Here is a 14,801-nt window from a genome sequence, read left to right as displayed (position 1 = left end):
AGGACGAATAAACCATAGTTTTTGTTATTTGGACTATCAAAGGCATTAGGTTGGTATGTTCAGGTGTAAGAGGGTTAAAACATATAGGTAATGCATTGCATTAGAAAGTAACACATGCACTTATGAAGCAATTTAGGGTGACACTAAATAAGAACAACCACAATACAAACAAAGAAGGTTAACTCAGTGTATGAGGCATATTGCAGAGCCTCAGTACCACTCATACTGCCAGCTGAAATCTAACATTAAAGCCAATGACACTGTCCAGATATGTAATTGGCCTTTCCTGTCTCTTCTGTCCAGCAGCTGGAACACAGATTCAATCAAGGCTATTATTGTTTGTGAATGCCTTTTATCAACACAAAGTGACCTAATTATTTTAGATGTGAGCATGAAGACATTTTACAGAGAATTCCTCCAAGTCTGTCTCACTGGCTCCATGCTCTTTGCTCTGTGTTCTCATGAAAGCATCAGTGCATGTTGAGATGTCACCTCAAAGCTCCAGGTAGGGCTATTACATGATTATTTTATGCTGAAAACATTCTCATTTTGACAGCCTACTGTCATTCATAGTGTTTTATGTCTAAATCCTAATTGTATGTCCATCTAGTGCAAACAAAAGGCAGAGAAATGTACACCATGAAAGTGGAGGAAAGGCTATTATTAATATTTCATTGAAAGTTTTGTTGTTTGCTCGACTTTAAGATTCATAATGTCCTACATTTTAATAAACAGATCACAGGAATGATAGGAAAGAAACAGACATTTTCCATTTGATGCTGAATACACAATATCAGCTTTCAGGGTGGATGAATGTTCAGAGCACAAAGTCTTTCTTCTGATGCCACAGTCAAAAGGCACATGGAGAAGCTTTGAAGAATGAGAAGGAGGCAGGAAACGTCTGTGGAGAAAGGCAGAATTAATTTGTATGACACTCAAAATGACCCTTTAATATCTTAATTACTTTAGACATTTTTAAGTAGGCCTACACTGGTAAAACAAAACAAACAAACAAAAAAAAACAGAACAAAAAAAAAAAAAAACACGTTTTGATGGAAACGCCCATGAGTGAAGGCGGTGCAGTAACAGTTCCACTCCGTACCGACAGGGGGCAGAGTGTAGGAGTAGATGGGCCGCAGACGAGCGGGGAGGAGAACAGAAACAGAAGTGAGATTAATATCAACAACCTGAGTTTACTACTCAAGTATAAGTTGACTGCACCCGAAGCCGATAAACTCTAATATGTAGTTAGTTATCCTCGGTTGAAATGTCGTAGCAGTTCCCGGTTCATTATGGGGAAGCTCGTTATCGCGCGTCGTGGAAGTGGTTTGTTTTTAGTGCTCCAACTCGGTGGCTAGTTTGTCCGTGTGCAGGAGCTAAGTTAAGTCTGCTAACTTTGTGTGTCAGTCGGCTGGCGGGGGACTCAGTGTTTGGACAGTGAGCAGACAGTCTGTCTAATATGCTCGGATATTGCTCCGTGATCGGTTTCAAGACGGTCGCGGGTGTCGCCGCAGCGCCAGCTCGCTGCTGTTGACCCGACCTGCTAGTTTTTATGAGGCGCTGATAGAGCCCGGTCCGCCCGCAATGCTCCTGCAGCTGCTCCCACCTGTCATCTAGCTGCTTCCTCTCCTCTCCTCCTCCCGTCTCCTCGTCTCCTCGTCCCGATGGCTCACTGCGGCTCCTCCGAGCCCAGCGCGAAGGCACAGGCACAGGCGCCGCGTCCGGCGGACAGCATCATGCCGTCGTCCGCCGCCGCCGCCGCCGGTGCCGTGGACCAGAGTATGAAACCGGTGCTGTTCGAAATCTTCGGCGAGATATGGACCGTCCAGTCCCGTCTGGGCCAGGGAGTCTCGGCCTCGGTGTACCGGGTCAGCTCCGGCAGAGCCACCACCGCCGCAGTCAAGGAGTTCCAGGCCGACACTCAGGGAGGCGACTACGGCTTTCACAAGGAGAGATCCGTGCTGGAGGACATCCAGGGACACAAGAACATCGGTAACAACAACATTATTCATAGGCTACCACTTCTACTGATGTGAGAACATGTACAGAGTAGACAGCTTAACTAATGAACACACCGACATGGAAATGAATGTTTGTCACCTTAAAGATTTAATGGTGGAGTCTGGCACTGTGTTATCTTGTCTAAACAAGCAAATGATAAATTCCTATGAAGGAAAACCCATCAATTTAACTTGCACTTGCTTTGTCAGCAGTGGTGTGTGAGGCTGTAAGACCAACTACAACTAGATACGATGTGCTTGTTAATTCTGCACAGTATAATCCATGAATCAAAAGCAAATTCCACCTGTCTCTCTTTTTATGTTGCAGTGAAATGAAGAATATGAGAAAACTGACAGGGTGGTTGACAACAGTTTGCATTGAAATCCTGCCCCACAACTTAAATTACAATGGAGAGAGTTATATCTGAGTAGACAGTTCATCAGATGACTCCATTAAGGAACAAACCATAATTCGCTGTCTTTTCTGTAATGTGACTGCAGGCAGCAGTACAGGCCTTGCTGAATGTAACGGCAGATTTGCTCTCCCTCCAGTGACGCTGTACGGGGTGTTCACTAACCACAGCTGTATGGGTGTTTCCACCCGCTGTCTGCTGCTGGAGCTCCTGGATGTCAGTGTGTCGGAGCTGCTGGTGAGAGGCAGCGGTGGTACCCAGGGTGGGAGGTGAGTAATGTGATTTCCTCTGATACATGACCCCTGACTGTGGCAGTTTGCCAGTTTATCGGACTAGCACCGCCATATACAGATTCTACAAATAGTATTACATACCGTACACACACATTGCTGACTGTGTTTTCATTTGCACAGTTGTTTGTGCTGTGTAAATCAGCATTCACTGCCTAAAGGTGAACAGAAGCACATGTTTAACTCATGGCCTAAATTTGGGTCTCTGCGATCTTTCAGTTTTGCATTGCAGTTCAGGCAAAAGAGCAAGAGGGGGAATATTCCTGGAGTCTATGTGTCCATAAATACATCTGGAAAAACACAACTACTCACATGATATAGGTTTCTCGAGTCCAGTTCTTACTCACCTATCTTTGTGTCATCCTTTTTTCCTCCACTAAACCATCTACTACCTCCCCAACACAATGGAGATGAATGAAATAAAATGAAGCACTGGTAACGCTGGGCTTGGAGTAAGTAATAAATTACTCAAAGCTCAATTCAAAGAAGTACACATTGCCATCTACTGGTGAAATATTTGTACTGCAAATAACCTGCATGATTACATCCCACATTTCATATGATGCCATATCTTTTTGCTAACAAAGCATCACACAGAAAGTCTTGCGTCAGTATTCTTAATGATGCTTAATAACAAGTGATAAAAAATTTACCCTTTAAATTTGTTGGGAATCGGGCCCAGAATGTCGCAGTGTTAGAGGCATTCACTCTAATATTGACATGTTGTGTGGAAAAAGAAGTACCAAAGTACCAAAACCATTGTGCCAGTAGTTTTAATAACAGCGATTGCAGTCACTGTGAAGCTGTTACATCTTTAGGAAAGCTTTCACTTTTTGGTATCTCCGTCAGACCCCAGCAGGGCCACTCCATGTGGCTTGTTCAGCACTGTGCCAGAGACATCCTGGAAGCTCTCGCCTTCCTTCACAAGGAGGGTTATGTCCACGCCGACCTCAAACCGCGCAACATCCTCTGGAGCGCTGACGACGAGTGCTTCAAGCTCATCGACTTCGGCCTCAGCTTCAAAGAGGGGAACCAGGTATGTGTGTGTGTCTGAGAACGTGAAGGACCCTGACAAAAGAAGCTGGGATCATTTGAGGTACATTCTTCTAACTCCTGCTGTTCCTCACCTCACCTCAGGACGTCAAGTACATCCAGACGGACGGGTATCGCGCTCCAGAGGCCGAGCTTCAGAACAGCCTGGCTCAGGCCGGGGTGGAGGTGGAGGGAGACTCGGGCTGCACAGCTGCTGTGGACCTGTGGAGCCTGGGCATCATCCTGTTGGAGATGTTCTCAGGAATCAAACTCAAAGACACCGTCCGCTCGCAGGAGTGGAAGGTGGGACAAAGTTGATTAGATGGTTGATGCGATTATATTTAAAGGGATAGTTCACCCAAAATTCAAATTTCACTCATTATCTACTCACCCTCATGTCGACTAAGAGCTGTGAGAATTTTCAGAGTCCTCCGTCCCTTCTCTGAGTTACGGGGGGGTCCGCGCAGCAGTATTTGTCCATATAATGGTTGTGAATGGATACCAACTTTCTTCGTCTAAAAAGACACACCAAAAAACATCCAAATACCTCCATACTGCTCGTCTGTAATGTCCCTCTTGTATTGAAGCCCCGACATGAGAAATTGTTCCGAAAAAAATTAAATAAGTCTATATTTTAAGCTTATTTGTAGCGGAAGCTCCTACTGTCTCAGTTCACCGCTCTTCCTGTGTCGAGATTTGCACTGACCGGCAGAACAATTTCTCATGTTGGGGCTTCAATACAAGAGGGACATTACAGACGAGCAGTATGGAGGTATTTGGATGTTTTTTGGCCAAGAATGTTTTCATTAATCAAGAGCGAAAGTCATAGGTTCGAAGGCGATCACATACCGTCGTAGTTCCGACCATAAACGACGATCCGGCGGCGTTATTCCCATGACCCGCCGAGCAGCGTCCGGGAAACTGAAACTAGGAATTGCGGGGCGAGTCGACCACTAAATAATAATATCAAAATAACTATAAAGACAAAACGATATATTTATCGTAAACGGAGCCATTAACAAGTGTGGGTAACGTAGATTCATCCACATTAATATGAGACTCTTTTATAACCAAAAGCAAACTCCTTGGGGTCTCTTTAAGATGTTTTTGAGGGTTTAACAAAGTAATGAAACATAAAGTCTGGTAGCAAAAGGAAAAAAACTGTCAAGTTTTAAAAGTTTACAGCTAGGAGAAGTTCAATAATGCAGACCTTTTGTTGCAAAACTGAAACGGTGTTGTGTAATCTGTGTTCCTCTCCTGCAGGATAACAGTGCTGCCATTGTTGACCATATCTTTGCCAGCAACAGTCTGGTGTGCCCTGCAATCCCTGTCTATCACCTCCGAGACCTTATCAAAAGGTAAATTTAATCTAGTAGACTATGAGCTGCATTGTATAATAACACAATCTTGCCACACAAAGGACTATAGTTCAGTTGCTGACTGTTTCCTTGCAGCATGCTTCTCAACGAACCAAAACAAAGATGCACAGCTGAAACTGCCCTGCTGAGCCCGTTCTTCAGTATTCCCTTTGGTAAATGTCAACATCTCATAAATATAGCTCCCTATATGCTAAATTACATTTTTTTATATAGATAATATTCATCACTTTTTTTGTGTGTGTGTGTGTGTCTGTCAGCTCCTCACATTGAGGACCTTGTTCTGCTGCCCTCTCCCGTTCTGCGTCTGCTCAACCTGATTGACGACAGTCACCTGCACAATGAAGAAGAGTACGAAGGTACAACATTGTTTTTTATTTCTTTAAATTATGGGTGCATTTTTTAATTCCTGAATTGATTGTTTTTTTTTTGTTTTTTTTTACAAATGTTCAAATGATTCAAATGATTCTTGCCTTAGTTTGATTTCTGATCCAGTAGCTGTGGAGAGATTTTGTTTGGACGTTTTTTGCTCTTCACCCTTTTTTTCTAATCTAGGTAAATTGTCCATTGTGTTTCTCAGACATCCTGGAGGACATGAAAGAAGAGTGTCAGAAGTATGGCTCAGTGGTTTCTCTGCTCATCCCCAAGGAAAATCCCGGGAAAGGACAGGTGAGACTGAAGCTAAAAGGAACTACATGAACTAACCCTCTTTAACCATATACCAGACTTCAATAGTGTCACAGCAGACTAAATGCACATAACTGTGCAAAGAAGTTAAAGGGATAGTTCACCCAAAATTCAAATTTCATTATCTACTCACCCTCATGTCGACTAAGGGCTGGGAGAAGTTTCAGAGTCCTCCGTGCCTTCTCTGAGTTACAGCAGGGCTCCGTGCAGCACTGCATGTCCATATGACGGTTGCGAACACAGCTCACTTTTCTTCGTCCAAAAAGACACACCAAAAAACATCCAAATACCTCCATACTGCTCGTCTGTCTGTCCCTCTTGTATTGAAGCCCCGACATGAGAAATTGTTCCGAAAAAAATTAAATAAGTCTATATTTTAAGCTTGTTTTAAGCCAGTGTTGCTCTGCTGGAATCTCGCGCGATTTGCGGAGCCGTGAACTGGGTGTCAATGCAAATTGCGCAAGATTTGGACGGACCAGGAAGAGCAGTGCTGGGAGCTTCCGCTCCAAACAAGCTTAAAACATATACTTATTTAATTTTTTTCGGAACAATTTCTCATGTCGGGGCTTCAATACAAGAGGGACATTACATACAAGCAGTATGGAGGTATTTGGATGTTTTTTGGTGTGTCTTTTTGGACGAAGAAAAGTGAGCCCCATTCGCAACCGTCATATGGACATGCAGTGCTGCACGGAGCCCCCCGTAACTCAGAGAAGCCACAGAGGACTCTGAAACTTCTCCCAGCCCTTAGTCGACATGAGGGTGAGTAGATAATGAAATTTGAATTTTGGGTGAACTATCCCTTTAAGTCGAAAATATTGTGTAACATATTAGGGAAAGAGGGCAAGAGTACTCTTGTTTCTGTATTGAACTGTCTAAAAGCAGTTGACATTCATTCTGTTGAAGTACTTAAACTCACCGGTACAGTATCCTCTCCTGTACTCAGCTGCCTTGTCCTCCAGTTCTGTCTGTGCTTCTTGAGACAATCCCCTGCTGTTTACTAGTGAATGTAAATAAATGATGAGATGATTTGTAATAATTGTAAATTGATGCGTTTAATTTGTTGTTACCAAGATTATTATTTGCAAAGAGAGCAAAGGGAAGAGAAGATTAAAAGGGATGAGCTTTTCTGCTGCAACTGTAATACACACAGTTCAACAGAGCGATAAATGTTTTGGCGAATGTGTTACAATAGTCATTAATCTAATAGCACACTCAGAAATAATGATTTACACATACTTATTTCACACAGTCTAACTATGCTTGTAGGATATAGAATTGTCAGCAGAAAACTCAGCCACTCTGACCCACTAAATCACCCGTGTCCTTTGTGTGTCCACCAGGTGTTTGTCGAGTACGCCAACTCCAGTGACTCCAAAGAGGCTCAGAGGCTGCTGACTGGCCGCACCTTCGATGGGAAGTTTGTGGTGGCCACCTTCTACCCTCTCAGTGCTTATAAAAGAGGTTACCTGTATCAGACTGTGCAGTGAAGTCCTAAAGTTTGGTTTCACCCTCAACACTCCTTTGTTTGCATGAAAATAACACAACTGCAAAGGGCACCACGAGGGAGACGCCATTAGCATAAAGTAGTATAAAGTTCTGCATGTTTAGCCATGTGGTTTTCTACTATAAATCTATGTTTCATGCAGAGTGTAAACTGAACTCAGTCGTGAGGAGTGTAGCGCAGCACTTTATTTCTGCTGGCTCCAGTCTTTGCACTGCTCTTATCAGAACACATCCATCTAGTGCTTCAAGATGAAGTGTGTGTTTCTCAGTACCTGACCCGAGGTCAGAGATCTGTGGTCTGGGGAAAAGCACTTCCTGCTTTAGCTTCCATTTTACTTTTCATTCATCCACACTTCATTCATAGAAATAACCATGCTGAGAGAATGTGAAATTACAACGAGAAAAATCGGTGGTGTGGGATGTAAGAGCAAAAGCCTTTGTGAGGTTTGAGAATCAGAATAGCTGCAACTCACTAGATAAACTTTACTCAAACACTTTATCTCATCAGTTGAGTCAGGGATGTGATGAGTCTTATGTCTCAAATCCCCGTCAGCTGAAGACGTCCTGTGGTGAAACTAGCATTCTATCCTGTTTCTTAAATTAATGATGATAAGAACTATTTTATTTTTGCTTATTTATATTTGTTACGTTTAACATTAACGAGAGAAAACAGTGTGGTACAAGGGGATATGCTGGTCGTTTTTGCTGGCAGTTTTCAGGTAGAAATAGTTTTGAGTGGCCCCTCCACCGGCTCCACTGCCCTGTCCTGTAGCCTTATGCTGTGTAGCTTGTTAGTTTCTCAGAGAATTCTTCTTTAGCATCAATTTAGCTACTGGTGGTGTCTTACACTAGGTATTGTGTTTTGACTGCAACACTGAAAAGGGCATATGTATGAACATGTTTTTTGAGAATGTGTCTGGCTTGTGACAAGTTCAACAGATCTAAATATGTTGTTAATGTTGATCCAAATCCTTTCCCTGTTTAAAAATGAGTCTGTGAACAAAAGGAGCAGCAGATCAAGTGGTGTCTTCTGACTAAAGCCAAGTACACTTTCATGTTGCCTCATGGAGCGATGTCATTCGAATTCCAGCCTAGAGTCAAAGTGTCAGGTAGTATATCACTGTTCAGTCTCACTAAGATAATAGAAAATCCAGATATACAGTCGGTCATGCAAGGCCACTGTGTGCTGATTTTTATTTTTTTTTGTAGCATCTTTTAAATCACTCGAATGGCACTCGATGTTTTATGTTGCAAAAAATATTCAAACCCTGCACACGGTGTCTTTAAGGACTGTGAAAGTAGAGTGCAGAGGCAGCATAATGCCATACAATCTTCCAGTGATTTACCTGATATTGTTCAGCTCTCAGTTAGCCTTGTGTACTTAAACTACTGAGTTGAAAGGTAGACTCGCTACAAGGTGTTTGAGCGCAAAAAATCCAGGATATAACTAGTGTTTCATGCCTCTGAATCAAATGTGACAGAAATGTCATAAATATGCAGTTTTGGAGCCAACACAGTTGAATCCTTTTGTTGTTTTCATTATATTGGTTATATCAGGGCAGTGAGACAGCTGCACTAATGGAGTCCATGATCAGGACAGCAGTCACAGTGGAAATGCACTTGTTTTTGTTAAACCTTTCTCCCTCTTGTTTCCACTGTGACAACATGTATTATTGCCCAATGCCCACTGAGCCCGCTCCGTCACACTGAAGCATCAGATGGTTTCTACACAAGTGCCCTATGATATTCGCAAGCTAGCTAGCTAACGAACCAAAATGCTACTATAACAACTGGTTGTGCTACCACCTGTGTGTGTGAGTCCCTTACATAGCTGAAGCCATTGTAGATGCCTTAAAAAAAACAACCACTCTTCCAGCAGATGTAGTGTGCTGCCCACAAGCAAAACCCAGATTGTTATGGATGATAACAATGGAGCAGAAATCTCTTTCATTTTCTTCATAAAGCTGTTGATCGCTTATATTTCACTGTATTCTTGTTAAAGCCAGACAAAACAACTTTAACTGACCAGTAGCTACAAGTGAAAATGATGCATTAGGTAAATGCTGCACTAAATGCTAAACATCTGTGTAGTATAAGCTACTGTTTAGCATTTAGCAGTACAGCTTACGCTTTACCTAAAATGCTAAGTTAGATGCTAATGCTGAATAATTGTAATACTCACAAGTTGTGATGATTCATCAAGTCAAAAAACATATTTAGTAAAGTGTGTTGCTAATATCATCTGAAATTTACTATCACAAGCTATTGGTTAAACAAAACCAAGTAAGGCTTTAGCAGCAAAACCTTAAGTGTCTTGAATTGAGCAAGGGAGTGTTTTAATGCTATGAATTTAGATGTTTCATGTGTAAGAGGAATTTTGTGTCTGGTAGTTACATATTCTTGCTTTAAAGTCTAGTGTGTGAAGAACTGCACTAATGTAGGAGAGCACAAGCATAGAGTCCTGCTCCATCTAAATGGGTAATGTGACGAGAGTATATGAGAAAACCTAAATATTCATGTGTAGTAAGAACATTTTGTCGCCTAAAGCTTTTTCTTTATTAGGCTTTTTTTTTTTTGGCTGGACAGCAACAATGGGGCCAGCCCTATAAATGCGAAAATCACTGACTGACTAGATGACTGACTGACTGACTGACTGACTGACTGATCGAGCTGAATGATCAAGTTACATCACGTTAGGAAGCTTCTCCATTGGCTGTTGGTCTTTCAAAAATGAATTGGCCATCTTAGCCACTTTCCATAGATGCTCTTTGTGTCCACTCTGCACGAGCAGTTTGTCACCTAGACAACAGGCTGTGTGATGTGAAAAACAATATCACAAAGACAAAAACTTCATCGCTGAGTGATTATTTTAAAAATAAATGTAATTTTGTCAGTGCAGAGCAGCGGTTTGGAAACAGCCTGGAAGTGAACTTTCAGTCTTAAAGGGACAACGAGGAGTTTCTATTTGGTTATAAAAAAGTCTCATATTAATTGTTAATGGGCCCATTTTCGATAAATATATCGTTTTGTCTCTATCGTTATTTTGTTATTATTAGTGGTGGTGGAAATGCTGGTCGAGCCGACCAACGTTTCTTTACTTTCGGTTTCGTGGCGAGTCATGAGAATAAGGCAGCCGAATCACTGTTTATGGTTGGAACTACGACGGTATGTGATCGTCTTCCAACCTTTCACTTTACAGTAATTGTTGATGAATGAAAACACGAGTCTGTCTTGCGGCGGTCAAAGAATTTCACAGTGCACGCAGAGGCTCATAAATGTAGTGTGAAAACACTTCGCTTTTCCAAAACTCCTCATTGTCCCTTTAATTGGCTGTGACGACATTAACAGAAAAGCATGTAAGTGAAAACTACTTTATTAGGAATTGGCTATGTTAAAATACTGTAGGCCTATACAGAGACGCAAATTATAAATGGGCTGAAGCCGGCCGACACTTAGGAAAACACAACGCAACAGTTTCAGAAGGTTACAGTTGTTCAACAACAGTTTTTTGATATTTGGACCCAGATTCCAGAGATTTGGTGTGAAACTTGAATCAAACGATAAAGCACTTTTAAATGAGCAAACTGTGGTACCTAACCAACTGGTCAGTGTTATCACTTGTAACCAGACATCAAATTTCAAACCAATCAACAAATGTTCTTCCTGAATTTTTACATGACTTCAGTTTGTCTAGGACCTGATACAGAAAATGAATCAATAATAATCTGAAAATATTCCATCCTTACTTCATCTGGTCTCTCAGGCAAACATCTGTGTGTGTAGTTTTCTGCCTTGTCGTTTCATAAGCTGCCTGTTACATCGTGATAAAAACGTAATGGATGTCGACTTGTTGGAGATGACTGACCAAGGACGGAATCAAATGTGACTATAGCGTTTTTGCTAATGACTTATAAAGAAGACCATCCACTGAATCTGTTTAAAGCCTCACTGCCATTGTTAAATGCACTGCAATATGATCACTTTAGAATTGATTGATGCATTGGTTTGTTTGTCATCTTGTGTCAGAGACTGGAGGGTGGTACTGACTCTGAACCAGTACCAAACCAAGTGTTTTGAGTGTGTATTATTGTTGATTAGGTTAGTGGTTGTGTATGGAGTTATGGTTTGTACTGTTTCTAGTTTACATAGAAAGGGGCTAAGCATATATATATATATATATATATATATATATATATATACAGTATATATCTCACTAGAAAATGTGATTGTCCTGCCTTTATGAATGAAAATGAATGCTCACAAATTGATTTCGCATTAGCAAACAACTAGTGTGGTCAGGTTTGCGAGCTCCCCCTCTTCTACCATTTATATACAGACATGATGTGCAACGTAGCTTATTCCAACACTACACAGCTGAGATTATTGGCTCCAAACCAGCTGATGGCAACGTGTTCTGTCTTTTTGTTCATACTGGCATTAGGTCCACTCCGAGCAGCACCAACAGTGTTGTGGTATTTTGTGTGTGATGTGGTGGAGTGCAGTGCTGATGATGGGTCAGCAGGCAGGCAGGCAGGGTGAAGAGCACGCCTTAAGAGCTCTGTCAGACACTGATTGATGAATCAACAGCAGTTGTCTTCATATAGAGTTGAATGTGTGGAAGCTGCCTTGACCTGTGCTGGTCGAGTCCTCTGTCCTCTAAGGATGAAGTTTGTTTCTCAGTTTACCTGCATACTTACCTCCATCCTCCTGCGTCCCTGTGTTTTCATGTCTTCATGGCTCTGAGTAAAATGAGCCTCTCCAGTCTTTACTTCTCAGGCTGTCAAAAGTTTTCTTTTCTTTTTCTTTTTTTTTTTTTTTTTTACATCTTATTGAATCCAGATCTAGTTTTTGTGTGGACACCAAAGGGACATGTCTGCCCCCTGGAAAAGATCCAAACAGTCTTTTTCAAATGCAGCAAAGGTGTACTTTGTGATATCTGGATGTTCATGTCTTTTTTTCTTCTTACTTCTGTTTGGGTCTGCAACTTAGCTTAAGAGCACCTTTAAGTCAGATTACCTTCCATTATCTGTCAACTTAGACATTTGACTTCCTTGTTGTTTTTGTCTTTTGCTGCTCAGCGTGGCTCCATAGTGCACTGACAGATTCAGGGTTGTGCTTTAATTTTATGGCACCTGACCTTTAGGCCTAACTTCGATAAGGTCTCAGCACATTTGTGCGTTTGTGTGTGTCTAGATAATTCGGACAAGGTAGGTGTGTGTGTGTGTGTGCACATGTAGAGAAATGTAGTATTTTGGAGACAGCCTTATATCAGTTGCAAAAGCTGTCTTCTTAAGTGCATGGCATGTCTGTGTGAGACAGATGTGTAACACTGTGCTGGACTATTTTTCCTCCATCTGTGTGTTTGTGGTGTTGTAGCTGAAGTGGCGTAAGCCTGTTTGCTTGCAAAAGGCAATCTGGACTAAATTAAAATCATGAGAACAGTGTGAGTTAGAGTCAGTGTAAAAGTGAGGAGTTAATATGCAAAAGTCATTGTCAGTCATTGATATGCTGTGTGTGTGTGTAGTATGCATTCCTAATGACAAGCACACATCACATGGGCTTATCTTGAAACAGCACAGTAGATAAAAAGCTGAAGTGCAGTGGTAAACAAATCTTTAACTTCAGTTCACCAAGAGTGAATGCTTGTTGATTAAATACATCGGTGAAAGGTGAATAATTAATAATAAAAAAACAGATGACAAGGTGTTCCTAGTGGTACAAAAGAACCGTAATATCATATGAATCATTATTGTAACTTAAAGTTGCTTAGTGTATTAATTTATACAGGTCAGACAACAAAAACAAGCACTGCAGAGTTGGGTGATAATTCTTTATGGGTTTGTCACTGTGAACGACCTCCATGTTACATAAGGTGATTTGATCTGCTGTTAATATGAAAACATTAAATGCAGATTTAAATGTCTGTTGGGTCTGAATATTTAAGTATTTTTCATTTGAATTCTAAAGAAATGATGTTTCTTCCCATATTTTTTTCAACGTAATGAAAACCAAATCTGACCTGTTACTGTTATCAAATCAGGTTTGAGAGAAAATGTCAAGCTGCACAAGCTCAGCGAGCCTAGAGAAACCAAATTCCTGACGGAACGATTAGACAACCAAAACACAACAATTTAATGACCAATAAGAAGTTGCACAATTATTATTGTTGTTGACAGTTTGAGTATGAACAGCTCATGTCTTCAGCGTACTATTTAAAAAATATCAAAAGACAATCCTTAAGACAATTGTTGCCTTGTTCGGTCTTCCTTTTGGTTTCAACCAGTTTGATCAAGAAGTAGTTTGTGTTGTGTTGTGTTGGATTTAAACACTCGATGATGTTCCAGAGAACAGTGGGATGTTTGAAGACGTGGGATGTATGATTGGATCAGATTAAATCTAGTGGTTTTTCTCAATGAAACATTAAAATGTGAAGAGGTCATGAAAACTTCTGTTTCCATGTAGCATATCCTCACTCACTGGTCCCGCCTCATGAAATGTCCCACAGTTCATACTGGACCGATTGTTACATTTTGTTTGGAAAGTCCTGCTTAAAGGAAACACAATGTGAGAAGGTCCCTGTGTACATGACACGTACACAGTGTCTAAAATGTGTGAATAAGTCCATGCTAGTTGAGAATGAATCATAGATCACTCACAATACTGTGTAAAAGTATTTCATAATAATAAAAATGATGCTTGACTTGAACTGTTGTTTGACTGCTGTTTTTGAGTGAATCACTGAAGGATGTGATGATGTAACCAGATCAGTGGAACCCATCAGTACTTCAGGATCATCACGCGCTCGGCTGTCCTACATGAGCCACTGTCATTATGTTGTTTTTTATCACACTGTTTCATTCAAACTACTCATGTTTAGCACTAGGCTATCAATAGTGAGTTGTTTTGACTTTGGCTTTTTTTTTTTCTGCTGGAACTAGTGATGTGCGGGTCGGGTTTTTTTTCCAACCCGTGGGTCCCGCCCCAGCCCGCCCCGCACCACTGCATCTATTTTCACAACCAGCCCCGACCCGCCCCGCCGCTATTAAATGGGCCACACGTTAATCTTTTATTCAATATGAAAAAACAGCTCTGAGTGACACTTGAAACTGGCACCAACAAACTTAAATCCTGAGCCAGTATAAAAATCAACAACTATCAACAGTAAGGAGTAGCCATAGCCAATATTCTGACATTAATACACATTAATAATTTATTTTAAGTCTGTCAAATAAAGTAAACATTTCTTGACCCACATAGCCCCGCCCATAGCCCGCGGGTCAGCCGGAACAAGTGTCACATGGGAAATGTAATTAATATTGTAACTTTACCAGTGGGTCATTAGGTTGTATGACTGTGATGATTATGTGCTTAAAGGGACAACGAGGAGTTTCTATTTGGTTATAAAAAAGTCTCACGTTAATGTGGATGAATCTACGTTACCCACACTTGTTAATGGGCCCATTTTCGATAAATATATCGTTTTGTCTTGTTATTCGT

The 14,801-nt window shown here is 41.3% G+C and overlaps 1 protein-coding gene across 1 annotated transcript; it reads left to right on the top strand.

The window, feature by feature from the left end:
- Positions 1-1,125: 1,125 nt before the first annotated feature.
- On the top strand, positions 1,126-14,010 carry uhmk1 (U2AF homology motif (UHM) kinase 1). Its single transcript, XM_085773833.1, has 9 exons — positions 1,126-1,992; positions 2,553-2,682; positions 3,553-3,739; positions 3,841-4,038; positions 4,999-5,093; positions 5,190-5,266; positions 5,372-5,470; positions 5,692-5,780; positions 7,142-14,010. Exons 1-9 carry the CDS (start codon positions 1,665-1,667, stop codon positions 7,286-7,288), a joined length of 1,350 nt encoding a protein of 449 aa, XP_085629959.1. The 5' UTR covers positions 1,126-1,664; the 3' UTR covers positions 7,289-14,010.
- Positions 14,011-14,801: the final 791 nt, after the last annotated feature.

This window comes from Trachurus japonicus, chromosome 4, assembly GCF_045865225.1.
Source record: "Trachurus japonicus isolate A0001 chromosome 4, Traja_1.0".
In the NCBI taxonomy this organism is placed as follows: domain Eukaryota; kingdom Metazoa; phylum Chordata; class Actinopteri; order Carangiformes; family Carangidae; genus Trachurus; species Trachurus japonicus.
This window is presented reverse-complemented; position numbering and strand designations above follow the sequence as displayed.